General features: G+C 45.0%; 1 protein-coding gene across 1 annotated transcript in view; it reads right to left on the reverse strand.

The window, feature by feature from the left end:
- Nucleotides 1-7483: 7483 nt before the first annotated feature.
- LOC139228843 (solute carrier family 25 member 35-like) overlaps nt 7484-12680 on the reverse strand; it is a 52057-nt gene continuing 46860 nt past the window's right edge. Inside the window, exons 4-5 of the mRNA XM_070860281.1 lie at nt 10176-10310; nt 7484-8134 (exon numbers count right to left, since the gene is read on the reverse strand). Of these exons, the coding sequence (XP_070716382.1) occupies nt 7952-8134; nt 10176-10310 (318 nt within the window). The 3' untranslated portion in view covers nt 7484-7951. The remainder of the gene's footprint in view (nt 8135-10175; nt 10311-12680) is intronic.

A 12680-nucleotide genomic window follows, 5' to 3' on the forward strand; every position in this document is an offset into this window, starting at 1 on the left:
CAAGACCTAGCTCTGTCAAGCTCGTGTGGTGGTTGGTGTGCAATGGCCACCACACATTAAAAAAATCCATGCACAGGCATCTTGCACCCTTCAGGATGTAGTTCGGGTCCTTCATTGAAACACCTGTGAACTCATCCTTTTTTGGCGTGGAAGCAAGTCATCCTCATTTCGAGGGACTGCCTATGATGATGGTAATACATTCCCAGAGTGCAAAGGTGCAGGAACAGCTCCCTGGATTTATTTTGCTGGCACAGGTGCCCTTAACCCGACAGCAAATTCCTAAGCTGCTCTTATATTCTGTTTGTGCTGTGCTAGTGCCCTTGGCTTTTACTGTGTGGTTGGTGGTATAGCCAGCGACAACCTAAAGTAAACCTGTCAGATTCGCTAAGATCAACTGTGGGGAAGATGTGACAAAAAAATATCAGAGTGAGAAAAGTGGTTTTGCCATCAGTTGCACTCCTGTAACGTAAAACGGCCGCAAATATTATTAAACATACCCACGCTGCATTTTGTTCCTGAATAATTCAAAAGGGGCTCCCCGAGTTAAAACCCTATACTAATCACCAATGTATCTATCTTTCTCTCCTATTAATATACATTGTGTAACACTATTAATTACAAACATGGCCCTATGTTTGGTTGAACCAGTCCCTTGATTCCTTGTGAGCCTCATCGATTTGGCTCAATTTAAAATTTGCTGATAATGATTTTAAAAATTAAGATAATTCAACTCTGCTCACAATGTTTATTTTATTTAATTTTTTTTTGCAGTGTTACAGAAACACAATGAAAGGCACACAGGGTTAGATTGATCCACAGGCACTCAGTGATCTACAGGGCACAGTGACCCACTGTTTAGGCAGGGTTAGTGATCCACAGTGTACGGAGTGATCCACAGTGCAGGCAGTGATCCATAGGATACACAGAGACCCACAGTGTAGGCAGGGTTAGTGATTCACAGTGTAGGCAGGGTTAGAGTGATCCTCTAGGCCAGTTCAGCCTGTCCAGGTGTGACAAGATTCAGTGTTGAGACACTGGGATCACAATGAAAGGCACTTTCACCAGGACATCAAATGATCTAGATGCTAGCACACAATTCAAATCAACTATCTATGCATGGTTTGGAACAGGAGACTCGGGAGCATTGTACTTGTATTATAGATTCCATTCCATGGTTTGGATTGATACAGTCTTGGTCAAACTCATTGATTTCCATTATTGAGAGTCAGGAGCCCATGCTCTAACATTGCAGCTGTGAAGTATTCATCACTTGACTTCAGCAAGCAACCGACACTTTAACTCAAAGATTGTTAATGGATAAATGTGCAAAGCCATTGCTATACAGCTCTTTCTAATGGTATACTGCTTTGAGTACTGTTGAGGGGGATGACTCATCAGGGGAGGGCAGCAGCAACCAAGTTCATGGCACCATGGCTGACTCTGTTGCACAGGAGGGCAGGAAAAAGAGTGGGAGAGCGATAGTGATAGGGGATTCAATCGTAAGGGGAATAGATAGGCGTTTCTGCGGCCGCAACCGAGACTCCAGGATGGTATATTGCCTCCCTGGTGCAAGGGTCAAGGATGACTCTGAGCGGGTGCAGGACATTCTAAAAAGGGAGGGAGAACAGCCAGTGTCGTGGTGCACATTGGTACCAACGACATAGGTAAAAAAAGGGATGAGGTCCTACGAAACGAATTTAAGGAGCTAGGAGCTAAATTAAAAAGTAGGACCTCAAAAGTAGTAATCTCGGGATTGCTACCAGTGCCACGTGCTAGTCAGAGTAGGAATCGCAGGATAGCGCAGATGAATACGTGGCTTGAACAGTGATGCATCAGGGAGGGATTCAAATTCGTGGGGCATTGGACCGGTTCTGGGGGAGGTGGGACCAGTACAAAGCGGACGGTCTGCACCTGGGCAGGACTGGAACCAATGTCCTAGGGGGAGTGTTTGCTAGTGCTGTTGGGGAGGAGTTAAACTAATATGGCAGGAGGATGGGAACCAATGCAGGGAGACAGGGGGAAACAAAAAGGAGACAAAAGCAAAAGACAGAAAGGAGATGAGGAAAAGTGGAGGGCAGAGAAACCCAAGACAAAAAACAAAAAGGGCCACTGTACAGCAAAATTCTAAAAGGACAAAGGGTGTTAAAAAAACAAGCCTGAAGGCTTTGTGTCTTAATGCAAGGAGTATCCGTAATAAGGTGGATGACAGATGTGCAATAGATGTTAACAAATATGATGTGATTGGGATTACGGAGACGTGGCTCCAGGATGATCAGGGCTGGGAACTCACCATCCTGGAGTATTCAACATTCAGGAAGGATAGAATAAAAGGAAAAGGAGGTGAGGTAGCATTGCTGGTTAAAGAGGAGATTAATGCTATAGTTAGAATGGACATTAGCTTGGATTATGTGGAATCTATATGGGTAGAGCTACAGAACACCAAAGGGCAAAAAACGTTAATGGTAGTTGTGTACAGACCTCCAAACAGTAGTAGTGATGTTGGGGAGGGCATCAAACATGAAATTAGGGGTGCATGCAATAAGGGTACAGCAGTTATAATGGGTGACTTTAATATGCACATAGATTGGGCTAACCAAACTGGAAACAATACGGTGGAGGAGGATTTCCTGGAGTGCATAAGGGATGGTTTTCTAGACCAATATGTCGAGGAACCAACTAGGGGGGAGGCCATCTTGGACTGGGTGTTGTGTAATGAGAGAGGATTAACCATGGTCCAGAACTTAAAGAAGGGTAACTTTGAAGGTATGAGGCATGAATTGGCTAGGATTGATTGGCGAATGATACTTAAGGGGTTGACTGTGGATGGGCAATGGCAGACATTTAGAGACCGCATGGATGAACTACAACAATTGTACATTCCTATCTGTCGTAAAAATAAAAAAGGGAAGGTGGCTCGACCGTGGCTATCAAGGGAAATCAGGGATAGTATTAAAGCCGAGGAAGTGGCATACAAATTGGGCAGAAATAGCAGTGAACCCGGAGACTGGGAGAAATTTAGAACTCAGCAGAGGGTTTGATTAGGGCAGGGAAAATGGAGTACGAGAAGAAGCTTGCAGGGAACATTAAGATGGATTGCAAAAGTTTCTATAGATATGTAAAGAGAAAAAGGTTAGTAAAGACAAATGTAGGTCCCCTGCAGTCAGAATCAGGGGAAGTCATAATGGGGAACAAAGAAATGGCGGACCAATTGAACAAGTACTTTGGTTCGGTATTTACTAAGGAGGACACTAACAACCTTCCGGATATAAGAGGGGTCAGAGGGTCTAGTAAGGAGAAGGAACTGAGGGAAATCCTTATTAGTCGGGAAATTGTGTTGGGGAAATTAATGGGATTGAAGGCCGATAAATCCCCAGGGCCTGATGGATTGCATCCCAGAGTACTTAAGGAGGTGGCCTTGGAAATAGCGGATGCATTGACAGTCATTTTCCAACATTCCATTGACTCTGGATCAGTTCCTATCGAGTGGAGGGTAGCCAATGCAAGCCCACTTTTTAAAAAAGGAGGGAGAGAGAAAACAGGGAATTATAGACCGGTCAGCCTGACATCGGTAGTGGATAAGATGATGGAATCAATTATTAAGGATGTCATAGCAGTGCATTTGGAAAGAGGTGATATGATAGGTCCAAGTCAGCATGGATTTGTGAAAGGTAAATCATACTTGACAAATCTTTTGGAATTTTTTGAGAATGTTTCCAGTAGAGTGGACAAGGGAGAACCAGTTGATGTTGTATATTTGGACTTTCAGAAGGCTTTCGACAAGGTCCCACACAAGAGATTAATGTGCAAAGTTAAAGCACATGGGATTGGGGGTAGTGTGCTGACATGGATTGAGAACTGGTTGTTAGACAGGAAGCAAAGAGTAGGAGTAAATGGGTACTTTTCAGAATGGCAGGCGGTGACTAGTGGGGTACCGCAAGGTTCTGTGCTGGGGCCCCAGCTGTTTACATTGTACATTAATGATTTAGACGAGGGGATTAAATGTAGTATCTCCAAATTTGCGGATGACACTAAGTTGGGTGGCAGTGTGAGCTGCGAGGAGGATGCTATGAGGCTGCAGAGCGACTTGGATAGGTTAGGTGAGTGGGCAAATGCATGGCAGATGAAGTATAATGTGGATAAATGTGAGGTTATCCACTTTGGTGGTAAAAACGGAGAGACAGACTATTATCTGAATGGTGACAGATTAGGAAAAAGGGAGGTGCAATGAGACCTGGGTGTCATGGTACATCATTGAAGGTTGGCATGCAGCTACAGCAGGCGGTTAAGAAAGCAAATGGCATGTTAGCCTTCATAGCGAGGGGATTTGAGTACAGGGGCAGGGAGGTGTTGCTACAGTTGTACAGGGCATTGGTGAGGCCACACCTGGAGTATTGTGTACAGTTTTGGTCTCCTAACCTGAGGAAGGACATTCTTGCTATTGAGGGAGTGCAGCGAAGGTTCACCAGGCTGATTCCCGGGATGGTGGGACTGACCTATCAAGAAAGACTGGATCAACTGGGCTTGTATTCACTGGAGTTCAGAAGAATGAGAGGGGACTTAATAGAAACGTTTAAAATTCTGATGGGTTCAGACAGGTTAGATGAAGGAAGAATGTTCCCAATGTTGGGGAAGTCCAGAACCAGGGGTCACAGTCTAAGGATAAGGGGTAAGCCATTTAGGACCGAGATGAGGAGAAACTTCTTCACCCAGAGAGTGGTGAACCTGTGGAATTCTCTACCACAGAAAGTTGTTGAGGCCAATTCACTAAATATATTCAAAAATGAGTTAGATGTAGTCCTTACTACTAGGGGGATCAAGGGGTATGGTGAGAAAGCAGGAGTGGGGTACTGAGGTTGCATGTTCAGTCATGAACTCATTGAATGGCGGTGCAGGCTAGAAGGGCCGAATGGCCTACTCCTGCACCTATTTTCTATGTTTCTATGTTTCTATATTTGAGTCAGTGCATGAGGACCCTTCACAGGCAGGTGCAGATCCTATTCTGTGAGCACAGCCACAACGTAATTTAACCACAGAACACTCGGGAGTCTGATTTTAATCCATTTCCACTAATTTTTCCCCCATCTCCCCAGAAGGTGCCAACTCGCTGTGATGATGGTTCCACAGGTGCCAGTCACCCTCCAGGACCACACCCAAGTGACCATTCTTCATGCAGGAAGCTAGACAGTTGATATCAGTATTCAATTGTGGGGAGTATTACAACCAAGCTTAATTCTGTCGTCACCCAATGTGCACACACCAGTACTTTCCATCAAGAGTCACTGAATACTAATCAGGAGTGGGAACCTGGGCAGATATTTCCTCCCCTCCCTAACCCAGGGGTACTGAGGCTAACTGTAGTACCCAACTGCTAACCCAAAGTAAATCAGCTGTCTCAACACAGACAGGGAATTGAACCAGAGACCTTCTGGTCTGTAAGACTAGTATCACACTGGGCAGGGAGTCTGACCCATTAATACAACAAAATAGTGATGAAGGAAAATCAACACATGTGGGTGACACATGCTGCTGGTACTGTGTCTGAACAGGAGAATCACATCACATCCATCCTGAGCAGACTCTTCAATAACTGACCAACAACAACTTTCAGCGAGTGATTCTGTGCTGAAAGGGTTAAATTACGTGAACAGGTTGCATGGACTAGGCTTGTATTCCCTTGAGTATAGAAGATTGAGGGGTGATCTAATTAAAGGAGTTGACAAGGTAGATAGAGAGAAACTATTTCCTCTTGTGGGAGAGTCCAACAAAAGGTGGCATAAACTTAAAATTAGAGCTAGGCCGTTCAGGGGTGATGTCAGGAAGCACTTCTTCACTCAAAGGGAAATCTGGAACTCTCTCCCTCAAAAAGCTGTGAGGCTGGGAGCCAATTGAAAATGTCAAAACTGAGATTGATATGTTTTTGTTCGGTATGGATATTGAGGGATATGGAGTTAAGGCACAAATCAGCCATGATCTAATTAAATGGCGGGACAGGCTCGAGGGGCTGAATGGCCTACTCCTGTTCCTATGATTCTCAATATGCTCCTACAACTTTCCCAATACCTGGAGTACTGGCGGTCACTGTTTTAATTTAGCAGTTGCCCCGAGTTATTCAAATGTTTCACAATACAGACAGCATCTTTTCACAAGTGTTACCACTGACTGACCCTCTTGGTTGTAGCTGATTAAAACTTGGTTGGGGGAAGCTGCAATCATGGCCCTGTATGAAATTAGTGAAAGGTAATGATGTGCAGGCTCTGAGGATATGAGTGCACTGCATTTATCTTTAGGGAGCAGAGGTTTAATAGTGGTACAATCAGCTGGACTCCACAGGCTCCACCAGTGTCCCAGCCATCAGAAATGGTGGGCTGGCTGTGCTGTTTTACTCGCTGGTGGAGTAACATTAGATGGGCTGGCCACAGATAGGATTGCTCCTGTATTCTGCACCTCCAGCACTTTAAAAAAAAGATTAACAGCAACATTTAAAAAAATCCAAAAGGAATCAAAAACCAGAAGTTACCACAGCTTCAGATCCCCGGTCGGTGCAGAGCTCACCAGATGCTGAGGGCCGCATAATTTATATATTCTTCCTCGCTCATTCATAAATCTTTGTACTTTTACCCTCAAACTGAATTTTATTTCATTACAGTAAGCGTTGAATGTGGAAACAATCGCTATACAAAACTTGATTTATGATTTCTGTTTGAGGTCCCACCCGTGCAACATGCATTGAGGGTGCTGTTCACCATGCAAATAATATTGTTTCCATTCATATCCAGTCCGAGACTGCTAGTTACATGGGGTCCTACAGGAAATGAGATCCAGTCCTTGATGAGTTTGGCCTACAGAACAAAACCGCCTCTAGTTCAGCACTTAATTGGCAATCCCATTCAGACAGGGCACAGGAGGAGAGTGTAAGAAATGTGTAAATATCACACTAGTGCTCTTCTGAATTTGTAACAGAGACAAATTGTTGGGATGTGTAAAGCGGCTTTACTCTACATTTAACCTGTGCTGCTAATGTTTTACAGAGGGCTTTACTCTGCACCTAATCTGCACTCTCGATAACCTGGCAATGTTTGATGGGACAGTGTAGAGAGATCGGACCCAGGAGTGCTTGATGTGGATACTGGGTGCTTGCAATGAAAATTGTTCCATTCCTCAGTCACTAACATCCCTCAAATTGATGAATACAAACAAATTAAAACATTTTTTAAAAGCTAGACAGCTAAGGAGTGAGCTGAGGGGCAGTGAAAAGCTCCAGGGTGGGTTGTGTATTCACAGCTATATAAGGTCAGCAACAATTGCATTATTTTTTACATTGGAATTATAAAATGTGTAATCCGAGGCGGCACAGTTAGAGTCAGAGAGGCTTGGACCCTGCAGCAGGCAGGAGGTAGACAAGATGGCCACAGCGAGGCCTCAACATGGACCTGAATGGCGGAGACAGTGAGGTTCAGATCTACGAATAAACACAGGCTGATGCTTTACGATTTAGTCCCTAATTTATTTCTGATGTTGTCCCAGACCAGTGTATGGACTAGTCTAGCCACGTAATAATGCTCTTCCAATTGGCTCAGTGTTGCTGTTGTCGTAGCTTCCTTATTACCACAGGATGAAAATGGTGCACAGGCCTGGGGCCATCGCTGAGTTTCAGAACTGTCTGTAGCAATCACTCACTCCACCAAATTGTTGCTGAGGCAGTTGAAGTGAGAGGACCATCAGTAGAATGGAGTGGAGCTATACTCAGGCTGTTCCAGTGTAGTTTGAGGAATAACAGACTCTTCTATTAACCTGAGGGATTGGAACACCCTCTTCTTGGTCACCATCAGAGACCCAACAGGCAGGTTTAGCAACTCCTTTGGCTCAAAGTTGATGGAGACCAACTACTTGCTCTGTTTCTACTGGAGGTTTCACCCCAGTACGTAAACACTCAGTACTGTAGCGGGGTGACTCAGATCTTGTCTCGGTAGTCAGGGTAGGCTAGTTTCTTGAGTTCGTCCCAGAATAGCAGACTGAAAACTGTGTGTGGGCCCAAGCGGAAGTAGGCAGGTCCGATTCCCTTGTAGAGACCCAGAAAGCCCTCCTTACACGAGACCTTCAGCAAACAATCCCAGAATCCTTTGTAAAGCTTCCCCTACAAGGAATGAAAGTGTTTAAAATCAGACAGATCCTTCTTAATGAGACACTGCACTCACTATAGCAACACATGCATTCGTGCTCACTGACCAGCATCACTTAAATAAAATGGGGTAGATAATGACCTTTGGGCAATGCTCTGATTGGCCGCCCGTTCCAGTGGCGGAGACCCACGTCATTTTGAGGCTCCAGCCTCATTTAAATTCAGCAAGTGAACCACCAGGGCACCAAAGAGGCGTTCCAATGCAGCTCACTGGATTGAAGCCGCCAACACGATAAATTGCAGAGGGGGGATCCACAAAAATAATTGAAGACTGACTTTAGAGGGTCCCTTCTCTTCCATGGTATGCACCGTGCAGGCTCCGACCAGTTCCCACCTGAAATGGCAATCGGGGTCCTATTTAGGTAATAGGACCCCAATTTACAAATTAAAAGGGGCTGATCCCTGAAGCAGGCGGGCCTTTGGACACCTGGTGGTATCCCCCTTTTAAAATGGAGCCAGCCGCATTAGCAGTGGCTACCGATCCCATTTTGAGGCCATTCTCGTGCTGTTAATGCCAGGCAAGGGCACTTAAAATCGACCCCAATATCTCCTACCAGTATAGGGGGAGGGTTGTTTGGCACACAGGAGAAGAATCAACTGCATATTTTAAAAACTAGTTGAATTTGACACTGAGAATGGCTGGAGGTTAGGGTAATGTTGTGTAAACTGTTTAGCCAGACTAGGGGTATGGTTTCATAGGCACCAGCCAGTCTCTGCTACCTTGCCCAAGTAACCATTCATCGTGGATCAACTAACCAGCGAATGCCAGTAGACTATTTGACTGTGGATAGAGCCAAGCCCCGTCCTACCTTCACCTGAGATTCATACCCAGACACTTAGCAGCGAGGGCACTGGACAGCGATTAAAAGTTGGAACGCAGGCTGAATTTATTCTCCTCCCTAGCCCAGGCTAAATGTAACTCTCTTATTGCAATCAGCTAACTCAGCAGAGACTAGGGATTAGACCTGGGACTGTGCTAGTCTGTTCCCACTGGGAGCATACTCACCAACTGAGCCATCAGGGCAGAGGAATGGCTAAATATTATCAAAGTGTCTTAAGCTGTTCATAGTGTGTATGGACAAACTACTTAGTTAGCCTCTCCACCCCTTCAGCGACAATACTGAGACAGATTTTCAGTTTCCCATCCTCCTTTGGTTCCACTGGGAGAGGCAGGACTGCTGCTCAACACTCCCTCCGTTTGCCGTGGGAATCTGGTTTGCTTCACCTTCGCACCCTATTCTCCACCTGCCACACCACCGCCCCCCCCAACCCCCAACCTCCCATAAATCAAGCAAGAGGCCACCTTACCACATCTAGTTCAGCAAGAGCAAATCTACGTGCTACCACTCACTGGCTCCCAACATTCACAGTGAACACTGCCCCTAGCGTTGTCAACCCTCCTGGATTGTCCTGGAATCTCCAGGAATTGAAGATTAATATCCAGGACTCTGCTGTGAGCAAAACCCGGGAGAAAAATCATAGGGGGAATAAAAAAAAGTTTTTTTTTCATTTTCATTGAAGATTTTAATTTATTAATTATAAAAAGATTGGAGCTGGTGGGTGGGGGGGGAAGGGACGTTTGACCGATAGTCGAGAATCATCCAATCATGATCGCTTTCCAATTGGCATGAGAAGGCAGTGCACCCCGAGGATGGAGGTGTTGGGTAAGGGGGCAGGTAGAGGTCATGTGATGAAACCTCCAGGAATACACCCAACCAGAGTTGGCAACCCCAACCAGAGTTGGCAACCCCAACTGCCCTGTATAGTCACAGCTAAACAAAGAGATTTAAACACTCCCTCTGCTCTACTCGATGTTGCAATTATGAGTTGAATTTCACCAAGTTTGGTTTTACTGGGTAAGTGGATTTAGAGATACCACTGGAATTCTGGCTGGTCCAGCTCTCCCTATAAGCAGTTCTGATGCCGGAAAGAATTATGAATTCTATAGGCTACATAACAGTTTCCTGAGTGGTTTGATTGTGTGGCGGGGACCTACCTTGCCAACATCATCTACTGGTTGGTTGTAGAGTCTCGTACTGATGACATCGAAAGGAGTCATGGTGATCACCACGGCAACGCTGCTCATCATTCCTCCCGTCAAACCGACCAGCCAGCTGTCATCTCTGAACCACTGATTGCATTTAAAAAATGCACAAAATGCACAAATTGAAATACATTAATTTTCTTTTATTTAATTTGATTCTCAAATGGACACCACAGAAACCTGAGCTGTGACACCCGATGTTCCATGAGGGAAGTAAAAGAGTTAGGATTCAGCATCATAGGATCCAACATTACTGACCTCGCTTTAACCCAGGCCCACACCATCCTGGCTGCCCCCTGGAACAATAGTGATGTCTTGGAACAGAACTAAAGTTAGGACAATGCCAAGCCTGCTGGCTGAAGAGTCTGAACAGTTGGGGCCAAATTAAAACTCTCCATATGGTTCTAGGTTTAGATTATCGCCGTAACTTTCATCAACCCTCCGAGATCTGGTCTCTGGTGCATGCCCCACTCCCTTCACCACACATCTGGCAGCCGTGCCTTCAACTGTCTTGGCCCTAAACACTGGAATTCCCTCCCTAACCACACTGCCTTTCCCTCTCTCTCTCCTTTGATCCTCCTTAAAACCCTCCTCCTTGACCAAGCTTTTAGTCAACCCTCCAAGTATTTCCTTCTTTGGCTCGGCAATGATTTTTGTCAGATTAGTGTTGTTGAAGCATTTTGGGACATTTTTCTCTGCTATAAGCATTTTGTAAGTGCAAGTTATTGTTGATTTTCTAATTAGATTCATTCTAAAATATAATCGTCACCAAGAATGTAAGCAGCAAATCTGAGGTTACATACTTCTTCCAAATGCTGCACCAATCCAACTTGCAGTGACAACCATCTCCCCATTCAGCCAAAGGATCCAATTAATGCTGGCCCTGGCTCCTACCAGTCCCGGCTCCAATCTTTCAGTGAGTAATGCTGTCGCCTCTGAATCAGTAGGATGTGGGCTCAAGTCCCACTCCAGAGACTTGAACACATAATCCAGGCTGACACTCCAGTGCAGTACTGAGGGAGTGCTGCACTGTCGGAGGTGCCCACCTTCAGATGAGGCGTTAAATCAAGGCCCCATCTGTCCTCACAGGTGGACTTAAAAGATCCCATGGCACTATTTCGAAGAAGAGCAGGGGGGTTCTAGCCAACATTTATCTCTCAACCAACATGGGACGTCCTGAGGTCGTGAAAGGCAATATATAAATGCAAAATCTTTCTTTAATTCCTACTGGTCCTGGCTGCATTATCCAGGAGGAGTTGATGAGTGAGCTGTGCTTGGTGTGGGATAGGATGCGAGCAACAGAGTTTTGTATGAGTTGAAGTTTAGGAAGAGTGAAAGATTGAGGCCAGCTAGGAGAGCATTAGAATAATCAAGTTTGGAGGTAACAAAGACATATACAAGGGCTTCAGTAGCAGATGAGCACAGGTGGGATGGAGGCAGGAATGTTATGTAGGCTGCCTTTATGATGGTGAGAATGTGGAGTTACATAAGAACATAAGAAATAGGAGCAGGAGTAGGCCATACGGCCCCTCGAGCCTGCTCCACCATTTAATAAGATCATGGCTGATCTGATCACGGACTCAGCTCCACTTCCCCGCCTGCTCCCCATAACCCCTTATCCCCTTATTGTTTAAGAAACTGTCTATTTCTGTCTTAAATTTATTTAATGTCCCAGCTTCCACAGCTCTCTGAGGCAGCGAATTCCACAGATTTACAATCCTCTGAGAGAAGAAATTTCTCCTCATTTGAGTTTTAAATGGGCGATCCCTTATTCTAAGATCATATCCTCTAGTTCTAGTCTCCCCCATCAGTGGAAACATCCTCTCTGCATCCACTTTGTCAAGCCCCCTCATAATCTTATACGTTTCGATAAAATCACCTCTCATTCTTCTGAATTCCAATGATTAGAGGCCCGACCTACTCAACCTTTCCTCATAAGTCAACCTCCTCATCCCCAGAATCAACCTAGTGAACCTTCTCTGAACTGCCTCCAAAGCAAGTATATCCTTTTGTAAATATGGAAACCAAAAGTGCACGCAGTATTCCTGGTGTAGCCTCACCAATATCTTATATAGCTGTAGCAAGACTTCCCTGCTTTTATACTCCATCCTCTTTGCAATAAAGGTCAAGATACCATTGGCCTTCCTGATCACTTGCTGTACCTACATACTATCCTTCTGTGTTTCATGCACAAGTACTCCCAGGTCCCACTCTACTGCAGTATTTTGCAATCTTTTTCCATTTAAATAATAACTTGCTCTTTGATTTTTTCTGCCAAAGTGCATGACCTCACACTTTCCAACATTATACTCACCTCAAGGTTGAACAGGAAGCAGAGGTCACAAATAGTCTAGTTCAGTCCTCATAATTTTAAAACTCTCTATTAAATCCCTTCTTGGCCTTCTCTGCTCCAGTGGAAATAGTCCTAATATCTTCTCACAAGTATGGTTTCTCATC

Source organism: Pristiophorus japonicus, chromosome 18 (assembly GCF_044704955.1).
Source record: "Pristiophorus japonicus isolate sPriJap1 chromosome 18, sPriJap1.hap1, whole genome shotgun sequence".
Taxonomy (NCBI): domain Eukaryota; kingdom Metazoa; phylum Chordata; class Chondrichthyes; family Pristiophoridae; genus Pristiophorus; species Pristiophorus japonicus.